Raw genomic sequence first — 27,198 nt, 5'->3', positions numbered from 1 at the left:
TTCAATACACATGATCCCTGCCTACGCACCCGTTTCTGAGCTGATCAAGTGTGTGCAAGACTTTGTTGTTTGAAAGCAAGAGAATTAAAATGCTTGTGTTGTACCCTTTGGCTTCAAGTGATATGGAGATAACCAACACATCCCTCCATATATGGAGATAACCGACGAATCTCACTAAGTCTGACCTCACAAGCCCCATATTTGGACACGAACAACATATAACTCCATATATAGAGACATAGCTGCTGACATCAGTATGACATCACACTGCTGACATCAGTATGACATCACACCGTACACAAATGACCCTTATATAACATGTTTTATATAATACACATTACACATGTATAAAACATTACATCCAAGGATTGATGTTGACGGCATGTGTGAAGAATATATTGTCTCTCCTTTTATGTTTTCAGAAAGCTGTTGACATGCTGCTGGATAATGAAGACAAAATCTCAGTACGTGTGCCCTGCCTGAAACACCTCATATCTAGCTAACGATCCCATAACAATTCAAAGTCAGCTAATCCTGTTTCTCCTCTGTTGTGGCGACGCAGACCGACCGAGTGGTAGAAGAATTGGCAGACCGACCTGAGCTTCTGCATGTGGTGAGTTGATGTACTGTACTGTATATTAATGCACACCAGCTCAGTCGCCTTGTAGTTAGAGTGTCTGCCCTGAGACTGTGAGGTTGGGGTTAGAACCCTGGTCGGGTCATACCAAAGACTCTGAAAAGTAGGACCCAGTGCCTCCTGCTTGGCACTCAGCATCAAGGGTTGAATTGGGGGTAAGTCCCTACAACATCTACATCAAGCTGCTTCACTCTACAGAATCAGGAGATAGGCTCCTGCCCTATGGGCCTCATGGCTCGGCATTACTTACTTTACCTTTCTTATATTCATGCATAAAGATCTCAACCTCTGGTGTCGACACATGTGTGATCCCTGTGAACAGTGGAGGGTTACAGCAGCTATTGAAAGTGCTCAAATTATGGAAACGATCATGACATCATATACAATGCAAAAAGAGTAGTGTCATAAATCATTATAGTTAGAAGCCACGAGGACAAGAAATTGATCATCCCTGCTTTTAATTTATGTGATGGTCGTCTTGCTATATGCCACGGGAAGGTGCAGTTAAACAACTGTTAAAAAAAAAGAAGAAAAAAAAGTGAGGTTGTCGCTACTAAATAGGACGGCCACTTGACACCTCGAATATACACACACTTTCCTCCGAGGTGGAAAGTCTGGTGACGCCAGGTTATATACAAACACTCACACCTCCACCTCCAACACCGTCCAAGAAAACAGCAACACAAGACAACACACACCAGCCCTTACAGAGGCAGAGAGACACAAACTGATTTAGTAGTGGCTTTTGGGTTGCCAAAATAATATGGGGTCGTGGTATAAGAACGTTTGAAAACCCCTGCTCTAGACAGTGCAGCACATTTTATGCCCAGGCTAATATGCTGCTTCTCAGGTTCAATATTGGTTCTGGTCCTTTCAAGGGTGCACTATTTAAAGCATTCCGCACTCCCATGTTTACAGCTTACTTGTGGTGCACATACAAGAAAGGTAGCATGCGGATGCTTAAAGTGGTCTACAATGATGCCCTGAGGATTCTGTTTAAGGTCCTTAGATGATATAGTGCCAGTCACTTGTTTGTAACGTGTGGAATCTATATGTGTGAGGCTCTCTTAAGGAACTCAATGTATAGATTCATTGAATTGAACTGATTATATCCCTCTATAGTACCTCCATAAACTCTTCAAGCGGGACCATCACAAAGGCCAGAAGTACCACGAGAGGCAGATCGGCCTGTACGCAGAGTACGATCGACCTAACCTTCTACCATTCCTGAGAGACAGTACCCACTGCCCACTCGAGAAGGTGAAACAACATAGCATCTGACTACTAACAGTCATATCCCACAATATAAGCTTTGTAACCACATGTTAAGATTATACAAGGGGCTTGCATTCAGTATGTCTAATATTCTGCTGCTTGTCTTCTGTCTTTTTCCTCTCAGGCTCTTGAGATTTGTCAGCAGAGGAACTTTGTGGAGGAGACAGTCTTTCTGCTCAGTAAGTGTGCTTGTTAACTTAAAGGTGTATTCAGTGATAATGAAAATGACCGGGGGTCCACTTGTCCCTTACTGGCCTTACAGCGTGGAAATGTTTAGTGTTTTATAGATTTTTTACACCATTATGATGTTCTCGTTTTGATCATTAGACCCAATCACTGAATATCGGTAGGCCTACATCTCCAGCTTCAGGATATGTATGATACTGATTTACTATGAGACTGTGGCATTTTATGAGTTCAGTAGTTTACAATCTAGGCATTTAGCAGACGTTCTTAATTCAGAGCGACTGTGGTTCTCAACTTTTATTTTCACCATCATAACTAAACATCATAACATAACTACGGCCATACTCTACCCTGATTGGTCGAGGACTGGCTGGCCACCTCTGAAAACCGAATCTAGCTATGCTCGTAACACGGGCCATGTTGGAAGTCCTTATATGGTCAGCACAGTGAGGAGACTGAATGGAAAATGTACTAATTATAATTTCATTTGAATGAAATACAATCACTGAATATACCTTTAAACCATTAAGACCTGAGGCTAATTCTACAAATGCCTTCTAAATCAGTAGTTCTCAAAAAAGGAAATTGCCAAGGACCCCCAGAATGATATGTATTTGGCGGCGGATCTGAAAATGTCAAAAAGAAAAAGATTCTTCAAAAAATTCTAAAATAGCAGATATACAAGCTTGTAGCACGGTACAAAGTGACACGCTGTTTGCTTGTATATCTGCTATTTTTGAGAACTACTGTTCTAAACTAGCCTTTTTTTTTACTTGCCACTCCCAGGCAGGATGGGGAACTGCAGACGAGCTCTGCAGATGATCATGGAGGAGCTAGAGGATGTTGACAAAGCCATAGAGTTCGCCAAGGAGCAGGACGACGCCGAGCTCTGGGAGGACCTAATATCCTACTCTATTGACAAACCACGTATGTCACCGTCATATTGATGGACGCAGTCCATTCTACCATTCCTGTAATTGGAGGATATGGTTTCTCTGTCTCTATATCTTAATCTCTGTCTTCTCGTCTCTCTTTCTCTGTCTGTCTGTTTCTCTCTCTCACTCTCTCTATTCGACACACATTAATGTTTTATATTTCTTTCTGTGTCTGTCTATAGCATTCATTACGGGCCTCCTCAACAACATAGGGACGCATGTGGATCCCATCTTGCTCATTCATCGCATAAAGGAGGGCATGGAGATCCCAAACCTCAGAGACTCACTTGTCAAGATCCTTCAGGACTACAATCTACAGGTCAGAGGACAATCTGTAATGCAAACGATTATCTGTCTTTGATAGGATTAGTAGTCTAGTACGGATGCCTCCCAAGCTCCTCGCTGCACGTCCTACTGGGAAGAGACCCCGGGGCAGACCAAGTACCAGATTATATCTCCACACTGGCCTTGGAACGCCTTGGGATCCACCAGGAGGAAGTGGCTAATGTTGCTCTGGAAAGGGAAGTCTGGAAATCTCTTTTGGAAGTGTTACCCCTGTGACCCGATTCTGGATAAGCGGTTAAAGATTGATGGATGGATGGATGGAGGGATGTTGTTGTATAACCAGTACAGCATTTGCTCCTGTAATAAAGTGAACTTCTTGTTTTACAGACCATTAAATCAAATTTAAAGTGTAGAATAAATTGTGAGAAAGGAAGAAATACTCCAGTGCAATCACAAAACCCCCAGATCCTTCCATGTGTTGTTGACTATATACTTTGACAAAAATATAAATAATTATTTGAGTGGCATTACCGTACGAGTAATTTAATGTATGGAAATTTGATCACTGGAGTGGCCTAAAATTGTTGACCATGGAAGTTGTTTCTTCCGACAAACTATGTATTGTTTCTTTGTGTCTTAAGATTCTACTGAGAGAAGGATGTAAGAAGATTTTAGTGGCTGACTCCCTCTCCCTGCTCCAGAAGATGCATAGAACACAAATGAGAGGAGTCAGGGTAGACGGTAGGTGTATTATTATGTTATTAATATTGTTATTATTTATTGTCTTTGCCAGGCTGCCAAGCCCGGAGTCTATGTTTTTGCCCCCTGTCCATTTGTCTGTGTGTTTTTCTGTGAGAAGCTAATCTCTGGCACCGTTGGTCCAATCGGCATGAAACTTTACACGCACAATCCCGGGAAGCCAAGGAAGAAACTCTGCCCCAAATGTTTCTAGCGCCACCAATGGGACAATTTTTTCAGAACACATTCTTTTCTAGATATGACTCTATAAGAGATTTCGTCCAAACCTCACACAAATCGATACAAATTATATATTCATGTGATCAAGGCCTATCTTTTCATATTCCATTTCTATCCTTATTGGCTATGATTGCAAGGAAGAAGTAACCTGACTCCGCCAGATGGTGGCGGTATTGAGTTCACAAGTTAAGTTCACAATACAGCATCCATCTGGGATGCTCAAGCAAGCCCAGCCGCTGAAGGCTGTCCCTTTTTTCAAGCTACTTAGCAGGTGATTGGATGGGACCTTCTGTCTATCAGCGTCTGGGTGTGCTAACTCTCAAACCAATCATATTGATGTGTCTACATGACGTATAGTAGCTGCGCCAGCAGGAAAGTAAACACGTGCCTGTTTTTCATGCGAGGCTTGTGCCCCCCGAGTCAGGTTTAGGAAGAAGTGCCCCCGTACATTTTTCAAATAATCCTTATGGTGGCGCTAATAACAGTCCAATTCACATTATGGCCTCTATAACTTCCTTGGGTCATGCAACTCTCCTTATAGTTTGCAGCCATTTGTTCCACATTACATTTACCATTTTCTTCTAAACAGACTTTTTGCTACTACTCCATATGACAGATATTCTTTTTGCCATTTTGTGGTGCCACACAAACCCATATTATTTTCCCCATAGAGATTTCCGAAAATATTTATATAAATTGTATTAAGCCTGGAACCAATCCAGGCTCCTGGTGATTCATGGCCATACACAATTTGATTTTGTGTCCAAAAGAAGAAGAAAAGAATTATATATAATATAATACAATTAAATATTTAAATATCTTTTGACACAGAATCAAATGTTTTCTGGTCTTGATTCACCAGGAGCCTGGATGGCTTGGTTGCAGCATTACAATAATGCATATAAATATTTTAGAAAATCTCTATGGGAAAAATGAATGGGTTTTCTATCTGTGGCACTACAAAATGGCTGCCAATAATATGCCCTATAGTGACTGAGAAACTAGTTGAAACTGAATGTGTAATGTTGTTTATTGATTGCGTTTCAGAGGAGAACATATGTGAATCATGTCATGCTACAATTTTGCCATCAGGTGGGTCGTCTAATTTCTTTTCCAGTTATAATGTGTACACTGCGCTGTCTTTGTTATCCATCTATTTGCCACATGCATTCATGCTTTTACTCTTGTGTTTTAGACATGGCTAAACCCTTTAGTGTGATGGTATTTCACTGCAGACACATGTTTCACAAAGACTGTTTACCGTCTTCAACAGTAAGTACCCGTGCTATAATTGCTTTGTCCCTAAAATAGCTTTCTAACTCACATCCTTGCTGTGACATTCACGATGCACCTTTCTTCTCGTTTGACGTTGGGTTTATTTTTTTTGCATCACGGTCTCCCCTACAGCCGCTACTAATTCAGTGAACTCTAAAAAGCATTGGTTCTCAAAGTGGTGTCCAGGGACCCCCAAAATGTGTTAATATAGAGTCACAATCATTTAACCACTTTAACCATATTTAATGATTGTAGATCTGCTGTTTATGCAAATATTTGAATTAAAAAGAACGTCCCTCCGGTCTGAGGCTAAATATAGCCTATATCATCATTTTGGAGGTCCTTGACTTGAAAAGGTTTTTCAAGTAAAAAAAATAAAAAATGAAAAGGTTTGAGAACTACTCCTCTAAAGGTAACATTGCAGTGTGTTGTGAGAATGTTGTCACAGCCTCGGTGTCTTTGCCCTCTCAGATTCCTGGCGTGCAGTTCTGTAACATCTGCAGTGCAAAGAAGAGGAGAGGGCCGGGAAGTGGCATCCTAGAGATGAAAAATATATAACACCATGATTATATTGTTGCTTTGAAGCAGCACTATGCAACTTTCATCTTCTACCCTGGGTTAGAACCTGGTTTCCTGCTTAAGTGCTGAAATGTTTTACCATTGAGCTAATAGAGCCTGCCTGCCTGCTTGCTCGGGGTGATAAATTGAATCTTGACCATAAGGTCAGAATTTGTGTCATGATGACGATACTGTGTCTGGGTGAGACATGGTCCAAATGTCTCAATAGAAGAGCAGGGAGACAAAATACAATCATCCCAAAGTTATATTATATTGTATTTATTAACATATTCTACCATACAGATAAAAAAAAGTTACTTACCGTCCTGAATATCACATTCCCTAAGTCTGTGAACTGTACAGCTGAAATATGTATAACAGGCATATTAACAATGTTCACCAATATCCGACTGTTCCACAATGCAATGTATGCCCTTTCTGATTGCCAGTAGGTTAGCTTGGTGAATAAATGTCTGATGGTCAAAATAATTAAATGCTGTCAAATAAAATCTGTTTGTATCTGAACTGTGTTTTTGTTTTTGATATCTGTAACATCCATCATGCCATAATTATTATGACCTTGACTCTCCAGAAATATTTCAGAAAATAGTGAGTTTATCAAGGTTTTAACTGAAGCACAGTGTATTATAATCCAATATTGAAGAAAAGCCTTAGTGCCTCATTAGCTAAAAGGAATTTGTTAGCAAAAAGAAAATAATTAACCATATAAGTGTGTGCTAATTGTACCCATCAATAACAAATAAATATGTTTGTGAATTAAATTGAATAAAATAATCCAGCCTGGATTAAAATTTGTTTTAGGTTAATTAAACTCTAGTCTTAACATGGCTACTACTGTATGACATTTAAAGACATACAGGATAAATACGATTTTTCTTATTAAAATGCATCAGATATTTCTAAACATTTTAATAATCGTAATCTCATCTAGCTCTAGGAGGCCTACGTCACTTCCGCTATTAGCTCTCCCGGAAGTGTACTACGTTTTTTTCACGCACAGGAAAAGGGGAAAAAAAATCCAGCTGCTGCTACTGTTGTTGATGAGGGGAAAAAGAAACAAAACATTCAAAGTGAGTTTCATTGACAATGTGACCGTGTTACTGTTTCACTCCCATAACGAGCATTATTATCCTCCTCATAACGGCTCGCTCCAGTCGGCTGCTGTTTTTAACGGCTATTTACTTGAGCAGCGGCTCTCATTTTGCTCAATTTGTTGCGAGAGTTAGCCGGGGGGGCTAACATGATTAGCTGCCTCCACTGTTGACTTGGAAGGCTAGCGTATTAGCCACACTTAGCTTGTTAGAGAGAGAAAAAACTGCCTGTTTTCATAGGAGTCTGTTTCAGCGATAACTCGTCGGTTTTCTCTCTACTGTACTGTTAAATGGTGGTTTAACAACAAGTAACTACAATGACGTTCCGTGTGTGAGCAGCTAACTAGCGTTTTAGCTCCACTACGATACTGTGTGTGTGTTGTCCGTTAGTTAGCATTGCTGCCAGGTAGTGGTCAGAGTCAGACATTGACAACATCACAATTTGATTGCATAAACCAGTGGTTTTCAAACTTTTTCATGTCAAGTACCCCCAAATTGACACTCATTAGGCCCCGGTCCCCGGACCTCCATTTGAAAAGATACGCCAGGGACCACCTAGCTCTGGTCCGACCAGAGCCTAGCTCTGGTCTAGGGACCACCATATAAGAGAAGGTTTTTTTCGGGCTCGAGAGCAGTGATTCTAAACCATTTTAATTATGTATTAATATATTTATTTAACGGGTCCAACACCCATCATGATCCATTTGGTTCCTAACTAGCTGGGGATCCCCTGGAACTCTCAAGGACCCCGGACCCCACTGGAGAACCAATGGCATAAACACTCAAAACAGCCCACACCTTGAGTGTAATTCTTACGTTTAATTGGCTGAGATTCCACAATGACTTGACATTTCAAGATTTCAAAATGACAGCTACATAATGTTTTGTGTGTTCATTTCAACTCCTGTCATGTGTTTAGTTAAGTCTGAATTTGATGATGTCTTTGTTTAATGGTGTCAAATTGACTTATCATCAGAACACCCTAGCTATTTGATGTCACTATCTAAACGACAACTACTTCCGGTTATGTGTTCTGCTGATTAATTAAGTCTGAATCTGATGACGTATGTATTAGGGATGGACATCGGTATCGGCCAATATCAGAAATCGGCAAGTATTATACCAAAGCGGACGAATCGGTGACCGGCAGGTCACTGACATAAATACCGGTTTTATGCCAATTGTGTCTATGGCACTGCACAGCATGATGCTCTGGTCCTGTGACTGAGTAAACATTAGCAAGTAGCAGCCAGTCTACTTAGTGGCAGCCTACAGAATACAGATGGTGCTGATTACCTTTGCAATGTAAGGATATATTCCATAATCCTGTGTCAATGTCGTCTCCAAAAAGAAGGGGGAAAAAAGCATGCGTCACCTACTTTCCTCCTGCCTAGTCCAGACGGCCATATTAGACTGGATTGTCTGTGATTTTGGATATTGTACTATTGTGATTGATTTGGCTTTAGTGTTCTTCTAGCTTATTGGTACTCAAATTGAAGTATGTCTTGTAGGCCTACTTGGCCTGAAAAAAAGGGTATTGGAGCAACCCTATTTTCTAGTTCTTAGCTAAAGAAATCGGTATCGGAAAAATCGGTTTTGGCAGGTCAGACCTTCATAAAACCGGTGGATCGGTATCGGCCAAGAATTTTGCAATCGGTCCATCTCTAGTATGTATTTAATGGTGTCAAATGTGTTTCCAGAATGCAAGCCCCAAAGAGGAAATCCACTGCCCATGACCCTGAAGCCAAGATGCAGAAGTTGGATGAGGACAGAGGGGTCACAACACCATCCAACGCCGCGCCACCAGCTACAGTAGCGAGCATGTTGTTCCACAAAATGGAAAACTCACAAGAAAGGACAGTAATTCCCAGAACAAGGAAAAAGGTACCCACCGAGGATGGGACGGAGGAAAGTACACCAGCCAAGTCCGGAGGACACCATTCATCCACACAGAGCTGCCCTCAGAGGGACTCCAGCACAACCACGTCCGACCCGCCTTTCAAAAAAGCCAAGCTCTCGACAGCCCTAAGTGCCTCGTCCGAAGTGGCTCCGTTGACGGAAGCTAACTCGAAATCTTCCCTGAAAAGACCGTCCAGCCCCCTCTCCAGAACAGCTTCCAGGGAGTCGGACGATGGGCTAAGCAGCGATGCTGCTGGCAAGACTGACCTCTTTGCGAGGAGGAAAGACGATGTAGATGAGTCTCGGTCCGTCCAGAATTATTCAAACCGTGCGAAAACCATGCGCACGGCCACGGAGCCGATTTTAGACTTGCAGGAGACGAGCGAAGCGTCGCCGACGTCGGCCACAGGCCCGGGACAAGTTGACCACAATTATGGTAGATTCTCAGAATCCACAGGCGTCTGTGAGGCAGAGGATAATGGAAGTAAGGAACACATGGATAAGGAACCGGGCATCAAATCTGAGGGAGGTGCTGATGAAAGCAAGAATGTCAGAGCGGCAGAGAGCATAAAACATGTAGGTGTTGGAGCACTTCTGTTGACGACACCAGCATTGTCAACGCAAACACTAGACTCTTTGTGTGTGACAGGGTTGACTAGTATACCAGAACCTATTGGAGATGTGTGCGTGGAAAGTCAAGCATTGTCATCACCATACAACGCAACATGCTCTGCCCCAAAAGGACTTAAGCCGGAGCTAATATCAGAAACTAATGGAGGAGATGAGCACAAAATTCAGGCGGTCACGGAGTCAGAAGCCGTTCCAGAGCACCAAAGAGATGCTGCTGAAGGGCAACCTCAAGCGTTGAGTGAAGCCTACCCTGCTTCAGAACAGGTGATAAGTAGTGAGCCGGATGTTAAGACGGAGCCAAATCTCATGGCATCCGGGTCTGCAGGAGAACCAGAGAATAAACGAGACCTCCATGTTAAAACGCAGGTTAATTTAGAGAAAATCGTGCCAAAATTTATGACAGATTCATTCTCAAATTTGTGCGATGCAGTGAATAGCAAGCCTGGATTCACAACAATTGAGGACCGTGACAGGAATGACATCTTATCAGTGCCGAGTGAATCAGTGACGGACTCTGTGTCCGTTAAAGTGCAGCAAAGCAAAAATACCCAAGAGGTGATTGCCACCTCTGAAGAAATTATACCAGACTGTAAGGCTACCGGCGAGCATTGTAAAATAATCGAGGCCCAAGAATTTGTCACTGTCCCAGCAAGCCAGCGAGATTCAGATACACAGACTAAAACCACAGTGGAGGAGATGTCTCGCCTAGCACCTAAAGAAGAACTACAAAGGCAGACTGTAGACATAAGTGCAGAGGCTCTGCCCCTTGCCAGCTTCTCAAGTAAGGAAAATGAGAAGAGGGTCTCTGAATGTGCTGCTCTCCAAATCCCACAGAGTCGACTAAACATGCTTTTGTTATCTAAATCGCTGTTAGAGAAGATTTATGTCCCAGAGAATCTGAAATACATGGTCCTGCCGCCTAAAACGTCACCGGAGAAAATTACCGCTCCATTACCTAAAGGGGGAATTCAGAACCAGGGGACCCAGGAAGCTGTTGCCCGTTCTGCGGCCGTGTCTAATGACGTTCAGGATGGTCTGGCATGTTGTAATTCTCAAATGAGTGCAAACCAGTCTGAACCGGAGCCTAAGCATGATATACAAATCCCAGAGAGCCATTATGGTTACAGACGGACTGCGACCGCTGACATCTCTAGTGATGCTAATACATTTCAGTCTGTGGTAAAATCCGAAAGTAAAGAAAATCACAATGAGACGATTGCGCTGGGAGCCGCCGTACCAGAGAGTCAAGTTGTAGACATGGACGTCCTGCTTAAAACATCACAACAAATGCCTGATCCGGAACCTAAAGGGGGAATACACAACCTGTGGACCCAGGAGGAAACTGTTGAACTCACTGCAGCCATGTCTAATGTAGTTCCAGACCTGTCGTGTTCTGGTCCTGAAATTAAGGGAAATGAAAACCAGGCGATGCTGGTGAGTCAAAAAGACATGAATACACAGATCACAACAATATCACAGATGTTTAACTCTGTATCTAAACAGGACATACAAAGCCTGGGGAGCCAGCATGCTGCAGCAGCAACTGACCTTTCTAATGAAGATCATAATGTCGAGTCTATTTCAAATTGTGAAAGTCAGAAAAAGATGATCATCGAAAGTGTCACTGTCCCACAGAGAGACATGGATGTCCCGATTAAAACAACATCGGAGCAAATGTGTGACCTAGGAGCAAGAGAGGGAATACAAAACCAGAGGACCCAGCAAGCTCGTGAACAAACTGTGACCGTGTCTAATGAAATTCCAGATCCATCTTATTCTGAAATGAAAGCAGATGAAAACAAGGTGATCGAGAGACGAGAGGAGAGGGAGAGAGATGCCGATGCACAAATTAAAATGTGTGAGGAGGCATCGGATTCAGTGTCTTCAGTGTCTCAAAGCACTTCAGTTGTCATCTCTAATCAAGTTCAAAATATTGAATTTGAGTCAAATTATGAAAGTAAGAAAAGTCAGCATAAGATGATCACAGAAGGTGTCACTTCTCTAGAGAGTCACATGATAGACATGGATTTCCCAACGACGTCAGACCAAGTGTCTGGCACAGTACCTAAAGGAGAAATACAATGCCAGCATAACCAGGAAGTTGCAGTGCACGCCGTGGCTATATCTAATCAAGTTGAAAACGTTCTGGCAGTTGACAGGGCTGAAAGTGAGGACAGCATGAGAATGACGGGATCGGCAGAGGCGAGAGCAAAGTCTATACCAGAAGAGGTACCCAGATGGCAAGTCAGTTGCGAGTTTGACAAAGGTGCCTCGTTCTCTAGTGAGGAAGTTGGCAAAACTGTCTGCAGTATTGATGGTCTGGAAGACATGGATGGAAAGAATGAAGTAGTAATACTTGTCCAACAAGGGGACATAGCAGCAACTTCGACAACAGACTTTGTTACAGAGCAGATTAAGAATCAACCAGAAGTGGACTTAAACGAAAGTATGGTTGTGTATGAGAACATTAGTAGCCCAGAGAGTACTATAGATGCAGATGAGCACACGGCATCAAAGGAAATTTCAGACACTGTTACTGTACTGGACACTCGGAGCATTGAGGTGAAAAGAGATTCTCCAGCCACCTCTACCAATGGAACAATACTTCCAGCTGCTAATCCACAAGTGGAGGAGAAAGAAAGTGACAGGGAGGAACTAATTTGTGTCCCAGACAGCCAAGCAAACATGGAGGTCGAAATGGAAATATTGAGTGTGGCAGGGAGCTCTTCATTCGTGGAGATAGAGCAGAGTAACAGGGCTGCGGCAATGAATGCAGACGAGCACACGGCATCAAAGGAAATGTCAGACACTGTTGGTGTACTGGACACTCAGAGCATTGAGTCCCAGGAGGTGAAAAGAGATTCTCTAGCCACCTCTACCAATGGAACAATACTTCCAGTTACTAATCCACAAGTGGAGGAAAAGGAAAGTGACAAGGAGGAACTAATTTATGTCCCAGACAGCCAAGCACACATGGAGGTCAAAATTGAAACATTGAGTGTGGCAGGGAGCTCTTCCTTTGTGCAGATAGAGCAGAGTAACAGGGCTGCGACAGTGAATGCAGACGAGCACACAGCATCAAGGGAAATGTCAGACACTGTCGCTGTACTGGACACTCAGAGCATTGAGTCGCCAGAGGTGAAAAGAGATTCTCCAGCCACCTCTACCAATGGAACAATACTTCCAGCTGCTAATCCACAAGTGGAGGAGAAGGAAAGTGACAAGGATGAACTAATTTGTGTCCCAGACAGCCAAGCCATGGAAACATTGGGTGTGCCAGGGAGCTCTTCTTTTGTGCAGATAGAGCAGAGTAACGGGGCTGCGGAGGTGAAACAAGTCACACTCATCAGTTCCTCCAGTGATAACATGAACATGCCAGATGGCAAGATGTCAGAGGATGTGATGGAGAAAGCTAATGGAGTTACAGCATCAAGCAGTGGCCCAGGATGTTTTGAACAGGTGGAGGAGGCTGCAGGACATCAGGAGATGATGAGTGGTGTCACAACAACTGGTGTCACAACCACCGCCGAAGTCGAGGCCCCAGATAGCACATCTGAGTTTATTATCGTCTTAGAGTCGGTCAGTGACCCAGAAAGCCAAATTCACATGGATATTGTGACTCAAGCAGCGGCAGCATCTGGGTTGCCAACTTCGGTTTCAGAAGAGATGAATCCAGATAGCACATTAACAGATGAGCAGGAGGAGAGTGAAACGGTGTCAACGTTGGACATGAAGCAGAGCTTTCTCTCCACAATAGAACTGCGGCAGTGTGAAAGGTCTGGTGTGTTGAACGAAGCAACGGTGGTAAATTCAAGTGAGGAAATGCATGAAAACACGGAGACAACGCCTGTGGCTGATGCAGTGCCTCTGCCATCTTCAGATGAAGGATTTCAAGTCATTCAGGATTCTGATCAATGCGAGCAGCTGTTATCTGCCACGGCGGTACATTCAAGTGAGGAAATGCATGAAAACACGGAGACAACGCCTGTGGCTGATGCAGTGCCTCTGCCATCTTCAGATGAAGGATTTCAAGACATTCAGGATTCTGATCAAGGCGAGCAGCTGTTATCTGACCCAGATGATCTCAATGCAACAGAGATTGAGATGGATGTTTCTGACGACCATGCACCTTCTGATCCCCTCAGGGCCAACTGTGATGTTGTGGCTACTGCTGAGGGCGTCGTGGAGATTCAAGAGGAGTGCATTGTTGAGGAGTTGGAGATTGGCCGTGAGATCGAAGTGATTTTGGGCGGAGAGGACGACGAAGTTGCTGATAGTGACATCGAAATAATAGAAGAAAACCTGGAAACATCAGTAGCGGCTCCTACCGAAGAGGCTGACGAAAAGGGCGCAGAGGAGAAAGTTGCACCTGCTACACTTTTAACTGCAGCGGAGACGAAGCCTGCTACTCCCTTGTTGGTAGTAGAGACACCTGACGTAATTCCAAAAGCAGATGAAAAGGGCGTTGAGGAGAAAGTTGCGACACTTTTAACTGCAGCAGAGACTAAGCCTGATAAAGTCATTGGAAAGGCACATGTGCCACCTGTCCCCCAGAAACCCCCAAGGCGAACTGCTGCACCTGGTGTGAAGGCTAAACAAAAGGGCATTAAGGAGAAAGTTAAAGATCACACTCAAAAAGCAGACACAAAGCAAAATGGCACACTCCATGTGAAGGCTGAAGTCCATGAAGTGGCTTTAGGAAAGCCCAAGAAGCAGGAAATGAACACACAGGCAAAAACCAAAGCCCGCCTCGCAGCTCTGGCTGAGCAAAAGGCTGCAGCCTCAAAGAGGTCCAACAGGCAGCAACTCAACCTCTTAGCCTTGTGTGAAGAAATAGCTGAAGACATAGCTACAGACAGCGAGATCTTGAAGAGGTTAGAAGAGGAAAAGAAAGACGCAGCAGCTAAGGCGGAGGCAACAGCTAAGGCAGAGGCAACAGCTAAGGCGAAGGCCGATGCAGCAGCTCTGATGGAAGCCATTAAAAAAGAATACCTGCCTGTTAAGGAGGAGCCGGAGGTTGTCAATATTCCCACCCCACTAGGACCTGAGGAGGAACCTCTATCTGAATCCATGGCCCCTCCTGACAAGGATCCTGCTGCCACAAAAGCTGATTCCATCCAGGCCTGCGCGGCGTCCTCCACAGAAATTCCGAAGCGTCGCTTCTTCATCAGCCAGATCACTGTGCCGCTCAAAGCTCACGAGAAGAAGAAGCTCACCCGATACCAGAGGCTGAGGCAGGTGGAGCTCCAGAGAGAGAAGATGTCGTGGACGCGTGTGAAAAAGCTCAAGTCTGAGCAAGCAAATCAGATGATGTTTCCAGACATAGACGTAAAGTCTCCCCTGTCTCCGTTTGCGTCGCCCCCGGTGGTGAAAACCTGTCCTCCCTCACCACCTCCTACTCCGACCCCTGCAGCCAGTCCATCTACTACAGCAGACCCCAGTCCAGCCTCTACCAGCAAACCTACAGTACCCAAGTTGGAACCAGCAGAGGATTTGAAAGTTACGTCTGTGACCGTCAAGGCTGAACCTACCAAGGCGGAAACTCCTGAACCTACCAAGGCGGAAACCCCTAAACCTGAACCTCCCAAGGCTGACACCCCAAAGTTGCCCCCTGCTCAGGGGCCTACCCTTAAAGTGACCAGATCAGCCACCAAAAAGCTCCTCCCGGCCGTACCCCCTCCAATGCCCAATGGACTGAAAGCTCCGAAAGGAAAGCCAGTGGAGTATAAACCATACAAACCCAGGCCGAAGTATTCTTTCAGTGACTTTGAGCTAGATGATGACCCTCCACCAAAGACCACGCTTCAGTCGAGACCCACTGCACAAGTGAGACCTAACATCCAGTCGAAACCCACTGTGGCGCCTGGGCTTCAGTCAAAACCCACAGTGTCGTCACAACTGATGAAACCCAACGTGCAGACCACGCCTGTGGCACAAGTCTCCGGTCAGTCAAAACCTGCTGTTCCAACCACAGGACCGTTAAAATCTGCTACAGCTGCTCTGCAGTCAAAGCCGCCCGCTACCACTGCCGTACAGTCAAAGGTCACAGTCACTGCTGCGGTGCAGTCAAAGCATAATCCAGCTAAACCCCTGTTAAAACCCCCTGTTTCAACCACGACCAAGTCGAATGCTGTCCCTTCAGCTCCGGGCCAGTCAAAGCCCACAAGTTCTACTACTACTGCTCCCCAGTCAAAAAGTACTATAGCAACTACAGCCCAGCTGAAGCCTAGTGCTGCGACAGTAGCTCCGCTGAAGTCTGGTGCACCACCAACAGCTCAGCTTAAGCCTGGTGCTGCACCGACAGCTCAGTCGCCGAAGCCTACGACCAGTCAGACGAAGCCTGTTGCGCCTACGACCAATCAGACGAAACCTGGTACGCCCATGACCAGTCAGACAAAGCCTGTTGCGCCTCCGACCAGTCAGCCGAAATCTGTTGCACCTACGACCAGTCATACGAAGCCTGTTGCGCCTACGACCACTAGTCAGACGAAACCTGGCGCGCCTACGACCATTCAGACGAAACCTGGCGCGCCCACGACCAGTCAGACGAAACCTTGTGCACCAACAACAGCTGTTCTGACAACAGCTCAGCAGAAGATTGAGATTCTGACAACAGCTCAGCTGACATCTGCCACACTTTTGACTGCAGCAGCAGAGACAAAGCCTGCTGTTCCAAAGGCAGACGTGCTACCTGTTCCCCAGAAACCCCCCAGAAAGCAGCCATCTACATCGGAAACCGGGGGTTTAAAATCTGAGGTAACTTTCTCTTACTCAAAGAAAACTAAAAGCTTGTGTGTCATTAACACTGTCAGGTGCAATTGATGTTGTGGAAACATTATTTAATCACCCCCATCCTGCTTTCTACACACAGGACATCGCCGAACCAGTTTTGTTGTCTCAAACATCCGACCTCTCTGAGGAGTGCCTGAAAGATTCTGATGATACACAGCAGTCTGAAGAAAAGCCTGCAGGTATGGTGTTGATTTGTACCTCACTTGAGTTATATCCTTTTAATCCTAATCAATTTCCATACAAGATGTATCTTGTATCAATACAAGATACAATGTCGTTTTTCTATACATTCACAACCTAACAAAGAATGGCACAATTCTTTTTGTAGGCAATTATCTCCCCCCATTTCTTTTCTTCTTAGCACCTTTTGTTTCAAATGTAAAGTACTATATGATTAAAATGTGTTATTATTCCTATAGTTGCCGATATCAAACCTTCTCCAGAAAGTAACATGGAAAATATCCAAACAACAGAGCAGGCCGCAGGCAAGCTCTCTAAACGGTAAGCGGTTGGTTTATTAAGTCATGGGACACATTTTCCCTCTCAGCGATGTGAAATAAATAACAGCTACTTTTGTCATCATGTCTTCGCAGAGAGGAGAGTCCACATGGAAGCAGAACTCCCCTCTCAGATGCTTGTCTGAAAAAAGAGGTCAAGGACTTTAAGGATGCTGACAAAGATGGCGAGCAAACTATCATTGTGAGTTATTCTTACACTTATTCTCAACTGAACAAGGCACATAAATGGGTAGTCCTAACTGAGAGATCGTGTTCTTACCAACTCTATATATTAAGGTTGTTATTGGACGCCAGAATGAAAGGTAGTGTAAGTGATATTTTGTTTAGATTTAAAATAAGTCACATTATGCTGCTTTAACGCCTCATTATCCCTTCTGGGATTAATAAAGTATATTTCATCTCAAATAGCTCTATATTCTGAACATTGCAATAGAGTGTTTGTTCAGTAACGGGGGTCTCCCTGTCTCTCCAGCTCTTAACTGTTCTGCTGCCGTTGACAGTCCTCACCGTCATTGAAAGGGTTAATACCATGGCGCCGTTGACGGTGAGGACTGAATCTTACTGTATATACAGTAAAGATATCATTACTTACTTAATGTCGCTCCGGTCCCGCCCGCATCGGTAATGTCGGCGATTTGTTTACAACGCACGTTGGGCGTGCACGCGAAGTGAAGCTCCTCAATGTTAAGTCAATGGAGAGGCCCATAAAGAAACTTCATTTAAACAAAATAGCCATTTTGAGACATTTTGCAGCAGATCTAAATGTAAAAGGCACAAGGCAGGGCGCAGCCATCTTCCTCTTCTTGTCCCACACTGTCATGTGACTAGATGACGTAATCGTTGCCGTCAAGTGATAATCCAAAAAAACAAAAACAACCCCCTTCCAGCCCTTCAAAATAATAGCGGCGGCCTATGGAGGAAACTGCGTGGCACCGAGGCACCAAGCAACCTTCAGATTAAGAGGCACTAATTGTGTTAAGTAAACAGTAAAACATTTTCAGTTCGGAATAATCAATCATATGGGATACAGGATAAACAAATGAAATTGGAAATGATCAAACCAAAAAAAATTGTAAATAATTGTGATTATGTACTAATCATGGATTAAAGTTCTCAGTCGCCATGACTGATTTCAGTCATTTGGATTCCATGGAAGCCATCTACAAGCTCATTTAGAACCTTTTCGGTTATAATTTAAAGATTAGAGCATTAAAGTGGTCAAACTAGCAATATGTTCAGGAGCAACTTCCATAAAATCTTAATCATTTTGCATGTTTGCATGTTTCATATAAAAGCAAAGGTTAAAGCCTCAGTCTGTGTTTTCTTCACCTGGTTGCCAGTATATAGAACAGCAGGAACAAGATAACTAAAACTTCCTTGGGGTCTCACATATTGTGAGATGGGGGCCGGTGGCCTAATAGTAATAAAAATAATTTGGGGTTTCTTGACATGGAAAAGGTTTGAGCACCACTGATATAGCAAATTTAGAAGACATTTGTAGAATCGGCCTCAGGTCTTAATGGGATAATTGTAACAGGCCTAGTTTCAACAACATGTGAGGAGGAGTGATCCATCATGTTGCGTTTCCTTTGGCCTCCTCTAGGACGCAGGGCAGAAGCACTTTGGAGCTGTGACCTGCAGTGTGTGTGGCATGCTCTACACCGCCTCCAACCCGGAGGATGAATCCCAGCATCTACTCTTCCACAACCAGTTCATCAGCGCTGTCAAATATGTGGTGAGAGAGACATTGTACAGGTTACATTATAGCAATTTTATATACTTGCTGTTCAACTCCTTTACTTGCTGCAATGGTGCTTGCTGTACGCGGCTTAAACAAATGCAGCCATGCATTTAGATACACATTATTTACAAATCAATAGTGGAGATGCACCGATACTATTTTTTCCTTCCCGATACAGAGTACCGATCCGATACCAGAGTGTAATTTAAACAAATCTAGATAATGGTTCTCAAAGTGGGATCCAGGGACCATCTGGGTTCCTTGAGGGGGTTCCACATAGCCTAGTTCCAGACCCTGAATCGCTAGCCACACCCCTTTAATTTTTTTGTTTCGGCGATTCAGGTCTAGAATCGCTCTCAATGAGGAGGCCTGCCTCGGTTGAAAATCCAAACGGGCGAATCAGCGTCGTGAATCAGCGTCTTGTGATCAGCGTGGGTGGGGGTTTCCCAGAACTCATGTGTGTTTCCAAGTACACCAGTGCCGCCGCCGTACCGTACCGCACATCGTGTCGCGGTAAAATGCGGTAAATTGCGGTAAAATGCGATCGTATCGATCTCGCTATGAAACACCAGTAGCAGGCATGTTATGTTGTGTTTGATTACTAGTTCGTAGTGCTCCTATTCTGACTGTTTCTTTGGTTAGCAAGTAGCACTAGCAAGCAACAGGTTAGCCACTAGCCAGCCAGGCACACATAACAACACTATGTCATGTGTTGGTCGGTGAACCAATCGCTGAACAGTGCCTCATTTTGGCAACGCCCATCCCTGCAAAGGCTGTTGGCGGAACTGACTTCAGACTGAATAATGAAGTGAAACGAAATGTCAATTCAGGCTGAGTGTCAGGCTAGGTTCCACAGGTATGGAACCAAAGCAAGAGTATAAAATAGTAGTGCAACATCAACGGAGGCATTAAAAGCTAAATAATGGTGAAAATTTGAAGTTCTGTGGTATAGGATACTCGCCAATACCAGCATTTTAGACCGTATCGGCATACAGGCTTTTATACTGGTATCAGTATAAAAGTGTGCTTTCCACAAAAATGTACTCGGTTAAAGGCTGGTTTCCCTTTTTTGTTGAGTGATATTTTAGTCCCACTGACTGAATATCGCCCGATCACTCGAAATTAAAGGCACATCCTTATGGTACATTTATCGCTTCGTAAATGGATGGCCGATGCAATTAGTGGTTGACCAGATGGAGAGTTGACCACATAGTTGTCATGTATGTTGTGGTTTGATTCCAGCTGGACTTACTGTGTTACATTTACCTCCCCCTCTAATTTTTGTGGCTCTCTACTAGCCTATAAGGAAAAGGAAAAATCCCCCAGAAAGCTAGGATTATCGGTTGGACATTTTAACAATAAATGGGAATAGTTGAGTATGAACCACCATACATTGTGAGCTTCTAGATTGTCTGTTTTCAGTGAGCCGTTAAGTATAAATAACATTTAACCTCTCATCTGCTCTTCAGGGATGGAAGAAGGAGAGGATCCTGGCAGAGTATCCTGATGGCAAAATCATTCTAGTCCTTCCAGATGACCCTAAGTACGCACTCAAGAAGGTATGTTTGCAGTGCGTTTGACTGTTCCAAGCAAGGGTTAATTCTGTGTAAAAACTATGACGAAAAATCTTCGTCGACTACCTTTTTCACTGACAAAAACGAAATAAAAACTAAAAACTATGTTGACCAAAGCTATGATAAATATAGTGACAATAAAAGCTAGACTAAAATGTTAGGGAAGGACTGGTGGAGAAGAGATTGGTAAAATAATTTTATGCTTGGTTGTCAAAAATCAACAACATTTAGTCAACTAAAATCGTATTCTATTTTGTCAACCTAAACTAAAACTAAAACATTTCATATGACTAAAACATAACTAAAACTAAATGGAATTTTATTCAAAACACTTATGACTAAATCCTCATCTGTTCTTAAAGACAATGGCTTTCATAACATAATGTATACTATTTAGTATTAACTGTAAACTCTGAACGAGCACACATACATTTTGTATTTGAGAAGACCTACCTAGCACAAAACCCATTTTCTGTGCCTCCGCTGCAGGTTTATAGACAGCTGCTGAATTGGTATCTTTCACAGTGAACAGAATTATTTTCTATATGCACTGTACAGCGACCTTGGGTGTTTTGAAAGGCTTCTCCGAAATAAAATGTATTATTATTATTATTATTAAGTGCTTGTTGTTTCTCAGGTTGAGGAGATCAGGGAGATGGTGGACAATGACCTGGGCTTCCAGCAGGTGGAGACCAAGTGTCCCTCTCAGACCAAAACTTTCCTCTTCATTTCCAATGACAAGAAAGTGGCCGGGTGCCTTATAGCAGAGCACATTCAGGAGGTGAGCGAGAGAGAGGTAGTGGCCATGTCATAATGACAGGACATTTGTCTGCTTTGACGGTGTGTTGATTCTTCATCTCTTGTAAGTTGTAACTTGAGCGCTATAGGCTATAGCATTATCCTAATATGTTTATTTGTTTTCATTGATACACTGTGGCGCATTCGACACTACATAAAAATGCATGCTACCTGCCAATGACTGAGAGAAAACATTCAATCTCTCAACCCCTACGACTCTACGAGAATGAAAGTTTAGTGTGCAATTCTACCAGCACTATAACTTTTTTAGCAACTATAAAGCATATTATGTCCCACAAAACTATAAAGTTACATGTGAAAGCAATAACGATCATCCTTCCATAAATGTATAGACTCAGGGATAGTCCATGCTAGGGGCTTGACTGGGGAGAAAATGAGTTTCATCCTGGCAATTACCAAGGCAAGTCAAAGCGAACACTGGCCAATTACAGCACGTCCTCACCGGACATGCTTGCAGAGATTCTTGGGTAATGAAGTCAAAGACGTTGGCTGCCATGTTATTTTTGTCCAAAGTGGCCACCAGACTACATTGTGCTGCTTGAAAATTGCCTGTGTTTTATTCTTTCGCTTCGTGCCTCATTTCACGCAAGTAGATCTGTTACTTGTTATGCTTTTGTGTGACGCTGTAGTATGATCAAGTAGGGCGTTAATTTACGAAAAAACATATGGAGATGGGAGGTTTCTGCCCGACAATGATATATAGTAGTAACAACTAAAATGACCCCAATTCTTTCCCGGATTTAAAGGCATGACAATGTATACGCTTTCCAGGTCTAAATGGGTTAACAATCTTGCCATTTGCATCATGTGCACACAGGGTTACAGGGTGGTTGAAGACCATGTGCCGGAGGGCTCGGAAGGAGAGCAGGTGATGTTTGAGCGCCAGAGAGCCTGGTGCTGTTCCATCACACCAGAACCAGCAATCTGTGGCATCAGTCGCATCTGGGTGTTCAGCATGATGAGACGCCAGGGCATCGCCTCGCGCATGATCGAGTGCCTCAGGTCAGTGTAGTCTTTTTTTCTACCTTTTAAAGTGTTTTCTAAATGAATAATTGTTACAATTTACAATTTAGGCACTTAGCAGACTTATCCAGATCGACTTACAATAAGCATGAAATACATCAATACAATGAGCAGGTAATACATCAACATCAATACATCAAATGCATAGCAATATCAATCTAGAAAAATAATGTAGGTAGACCAAGCACCTAATCAGTAAAAAAAAACGTTAATAAAACTTAAATGTATTCATTCTTTGTCATGCAACTACTGCTTCCCAAAATAACTGATTTCTGGTAGGGTTAGAATCCTTTTAGGATTTTAACGATTCCCTCCTAAAGTTCTGATTCCATAACGGTTCACTTTAACAAATCCTTTAGGGGGTTCCAAATGAAACCTTACAGGACTGTAACTCTGAGTGTGTACAAATGGTTCCATTTGAACATTTGTCCAGGTTCCTGAATGTTGGATTCGGTTCCTCCGATTCCGGATCCCAACCTTAATTTTGGGTTAAATACGGAATAATAGATGAATAATGGCTGGTGACTGTAAAAATTGGGCGATAAATGTAGGCAAATCGTTTTCATCCATAGTGTTGGTTGGTGGAGGTAATGGAAAACCCTGGGAATAATCATGGAAAAACGAAACTGTTTTTCCAAGCCTGGGAAATAATGAAACCCCCTCAGGTTTTGGAAAAGTCATGGAAATCATTTTTTTTTTTTTTATATATTTTAATGTCGTTCATGAATTTGAGGATTCAAACCCCCTCTCTCCACAGTGTTGGTCGGGAACTCTGTCCCTGCACCACCAAAAATGCCTGGCCGATAATTATAATTATAATAATTATATTATAAATATGTTAATCATATTGGATGAATATAAAACATATTCCTGATATGTCGTATCAATAAGATTAATTAATTGTGTGCCAACCATGTTGCGTTGATAGGAAAACAGCTCATGTTAACCTACCTAGACAGTCGGAATTATTTAAGTCACAAGAAACACAATAAATTAGTAATAAATAATAAGCCGGTAGAACATCTCACTTCCGGCAATATAACACTTTGCACATCTGTAGCGTGGAGGTGTGGAGAAGTGCTATCTTTAAGAGCAAATGACACTACAAGCATATTGTGATCATATCTGAGATACTGCGCGTAATATATCACTCTTATATCCAGTGTTGGGCAATATTACTTAGGAGAGTAATCGTTACTTATTACTTATTACTCCTTGGGAAAAGTAATAATATTATATTACTTATTACTTGGAATCAAGAGTAATATGTAATATATTAAGTTATATTACTTTTTTTTCCCCCTGCAAAATCTGTTTAGCCAGCTCCTTTTAGAACTGAATCCAATTTATTGGAACAATAAGAGTCTCTGGGATGCGATTAAAGAAATTATAATTGCAGGCTTTGTAATTAACTCATCTCAATTAATCACATTTTAATCACACATCAATATTTGACCTGGGAACAGTTAGAAACTTTTTTTAATGGATTTTGGTATAGGCCTACAAGCGAATCAATTAATAATTAAGACATATAATATATAACCCAACTAAACATTGCTTATTTTTTATTACATTTAAAACTCTCAGCTCTGTTGAAGACGCCTGCCTATATTATCCTTAAATAATATGCTACATATTTTCTTTTCTGCCTAAAAAGTGTAGGCTATTTTAGACGTGAGGTGCAGGGGCTCTGGGTGTTCCCACTAAGGAAAGTAGGCTTTCAACTCCCTGAGGGTGCTGAGGCCTGCTTTGCACCCTCATTTTGGCCAGGGAGCACCCCCACCTCAGTAATTCCCGAAATTTACATTATAATACAGTAGATCAGCATTGGCTGGCCACAACCGGTTTGGCACACACTCCCATTGGTATGCAAATTTAGCCTTTTGTTTTCACCTGGCCGATTTGAGTTGGGTTGGGTAGCCTTCACTTAAAGCATAGCACCCTCAGCCATTGTGGGCTGCCGCCGGCCCTGACATGAGGCTTATTGAGCACAGACAGTGGAGGCTACGCTAACTGGCTAACAGCAGCAACTCAGTCCGCAGTGGTCCCGCTGAGCTCCGCGGACGGTCCGCGGCGCCCCCGCGACGGACCCCTCCGCGACGGACCCCGCGGCGGACACCTCCGCGGCCGAGAGGAGTGCTTGTAGATTGTAAACGTCCCATCCATGTAAACGCGTCGCACGCTGTATATGCTCTCTCTGTGACTGTGACAGGCAACGCAGCGCTGACACTGGTCTCATGACATAAGCAACGTCATAACTGTGCGCGCTGCGCAAATGACTGATCTACAAGCTACATCGCATCTCTGTAGATGTATGTTGATGTCTTGTAGATCTGTTCTTTTTCTGCAATCGGCTAAAATGGCTAGTAACGGAGTAGCAAGGCTTTTTTTTTGCGGAGTAAAGCGTTATATATTACCATTTTTTTTAGAGTAATACCTTACACTACTCGTTACTGGAAAAAGTAATAATATTACAGTAATATATTATTAGTAATTTGTTACTGCCCAACACTGCTTATATCCAACCCTTGGCTGTGATTCCGTTCATTTTACATGCATACTGTACATGGTTAATTTGTATGAAATGTTTAGTCATGACAAATTCCTTAAAGTCCTTAAAGTCATGGAAAAGTCGTGGAAAACCATATCCTCATACTTGTCGGGTGGCTTTTCAAGATTCAAATTCAAAAATAGCAGATCGACAAGTTCACAATCCGTCGCGTCGCTTGTAGATCTGCTATTTTGGATACTTTTGTGTGACACTGTAGTATGATCAAGTAGGGCATTCATTTAGGGAAAGAAAAACAAAAGTTAAAATATGGAGATAAGAGGTTTCTGCCCGACAGCAATAATATGTTAAAATGTGTATAAACTTTATGTATTGAGTTCCTATGCTGATTGTCTTATTTTATGTACATGAGCAATGAAAAGGTTGAAAAGCCCTGACGTTACTGTCCCTCTGGTTCTTCTACTCCCTGCACAGGAACAACTTCATATACGGTTCATGCCTGAGCAAAGACGAGATCGCTTTTTCAGACCCCACGCCTGACGGGAAGCTGTTTGCAACGCATTATTTTGGCACCTCTCAGTTTTTGGTTTATAACTTTGTCAGTGGTACACGCCCATCCTCCCAACCCAAATCTGATGCAAAATGACAACCGTCAAGAAAGGTAGTAATAAACAACAAATTAGATTCGTAGAATAAGTGAAATGATGCACTCACTGACCAATGGGACCTGCCCTTACTAGCCAGTAGCCAAATGTTGACCATTGATACAATGTCATGAAATACATAGCCCAATCAACAAACAAAAACTGCTGTAAATTACTCCTCAGATGGAGGTGACAAATATTGGTTTTTAATCTCAGGTTGATAACCAGGTGTTGTTGAAAAGCATTAAGAATTCACCCTTTAAATCCCTCCCTGCATAGTATTTTCTTTATGAATTTCTTTCTTCTTTTTTTTAAGTAAACAACCTGGTTTTATTGGGAGTATTAGAGTTTAAACACATGACCTGACGGCAATAGAACACAAAGAGCATTTCAATCATTCACATATGTATTTTTTCCAATTGAGCCCTGTTGAAAGGAAAATGGCAAAAACAAGTCCAGGACTGCCATGAATCGAGTGATTATTTTAGAATTTTGACCACGATCGTAATAATGCTTTGCATTTTTACATTACTGTAGTATATTATTACATACATTTTACACAAAATCGTGACTATTGATTTAACTCTTGAGTAGTACATGTACACTATGTACACAGAGATTCATGTTCTGCCTTCTCACCTCAGATGCTGTGTTCAAGTAACACTGATTTATTTAAATTTCTCCACTGTATAATTCCCATACAGTGGCGAACATTTGACAATGTTTCCCACATTGTATATATATATTTTGTTTTCATACATGTTTCAACAATTCTTTTAAATTGGATTAGGTCATTTAATTACAGGTCTTAATTTCAGCATGATCACTTCTGAACACGGAGATGTGGGTTTAGAACTCATACATTGGGCATTAGCCACGCTCTTATAATTCAAGATTCTCGGATCACGTTGCGTCAAAATGTTTATGTTCAAGCTGAGCCATATAATGTATGTCAATTGGCAGAACATAGTAGCCTATATAATACTGTATGACTGATTGTTTATGATTTTAATAACACTCTCTTTTGCATTGTTCGTGCCTGAATGAAGTGAGTGGCGTGAGATATGGCATTTCTTTTTTCTAATGACTTTTGTTCTTTTTCTTCTGAGAGCCACATGTTCCTCCTTGAATGAAAAACTATTTGTTAGCAGATGCTACATTCTATTGAGTTATTTGAATTAGTATGGAGTATCATCCTCAACGTATTCATAATAGCCATCAAATAATAATGTATATCAATTTATGAAGTAGATTTATACAATACTGACATTTCTATTATGTACGAGATGGGCAAGGTCTTACAGCTCAGGTGTAAAATGGTATTTGAGCGATGGTAAATGTCGAAAATGTATTATTGCAAGCAGGAATATTGTGGTGAACATAAAACATTCTCTCTCTAAACCTATATACAGTTATCATTGTAATTCAGTCATTATTGTTTGCTTCTTCGTTGTTCAAACAGATGAGTTTAGGAAGATGTGTCATGTGTAAGAAAACATTTGATTTATACAAAGCTGTTATGTAAATATTTATTTAAATAATAAACAACCTTTAAAAAAAAAAGCTAGTTCTATTTTTGCTTGGCGGAGCAGCCTCATTCTAGATTTTGTATGATTCTTATACTGTAATGTCTTAAACTAGAGATCACTCCTAACATCACTATTCTGGGCATGTCATAGAATAGTGGGTGAACATGAACATTCTGTGAAGATATTGTCTGCACGCTCACTGCATCGCAACTCAACGTGTGAGCTTGCAGATCTGCTATTTTCAGCAAAGCAATTTGGTGTGCTTTCTTCTGAAAGGTG

The 27,198-nt window shown here is 42.5% G+C and overlaps 2 protein-coding genes across 2 annotated transcripts in view; both read left to right on the top strand.

The window, feature by feature from the left end:
* The window catches only part of vps41 (VPS41 subunit of HOPS complex), a 35,080-nt gene extending 28,493 nt beyond the window's left edge, over positions 1-6,587 (top strand). Inside the window, exons 19-28 of the mRNA XM_080751970.1 lie at positions 423-464; positions 563-613; positions 1,760-1,897; positions 2,037-2,091; positions 2,885-3,025; positions 3,216-3,352; positions 3,960-4,059; positions 5,344-5,388; positions 5,492-5,568; positions 6,043-6,587. Coding sequence (XP_080608096.1) covers positions 423-464; positions 563-613; positions 1,760-1,897; positions 2,037-2,091; positions 2,885-3,025; positions 3,216-3,352; positions 3,960-4,059; positions 5,344-5,388; positions 5,492-5,568; positions 6,043-6,129 — 873 coding nt within the window. The 3' untranslated portion in view covers positions 6,130-6,587. The remainder of the gene's footprint in view (positions 1-422; positions 465-562; positions 614-1,759; positions 1,898-2,036; positions 2,092-2,884; positions 3,026-3,215; positions 3,353-3,959; positions 4,060-5,343; positions 5,389-5,491; positions 5,569-6,042) is intronic.
* Positions 6,588-7,145: 558 nt separating this feature from the next.
* Positions 7,146-26,933, top strand: LOC308307090 (uncharacterized protein). The gene is made up of 10 exons (XM_080752219.1): positions 7,146-7,220; positions 8,942-16,526; positions 16,642-16,741; positions 16,982-17,063; positions 17,156-17,261; positions 18,684-18,815; positions 20,291-20,380; positions 21,033-21,176; positions 22,032-22,216; positions 25,221-26,933. The coding sequence occupies exons 2-10, from the start codon at positions 8,943-8,945 to the stop codon at positions 25,390-25,392; spliced, it is 8,595 nt and encodes a 2,864-aa protein (XP_080608345.1). The 5' UTR covers positions 7,146-7,220; position 8,942; the 3' UTR covers positions 25,393-26,933.
* Positions 26,934-27,198: the final 265 nt, after the last annotated feature.

This window comes from Nannobrachium achirus, assembly GCF_963921795.1.
Source record: "Nannobrachium achirus genome assembly, chromosome: 21".
NCBI classification, from domain to species: Eukaryota; Metazoa; Chordata; class Actinopteri; order Myctophiformes; family Myctophidae; genus Nannobrachium; species Nannobrachium achirus.
The sequence above is the reverse complement of the archived record's forward strand: the minus strand, read 5'-3'. Positions and strand labels throughout refer to the sequence as shown.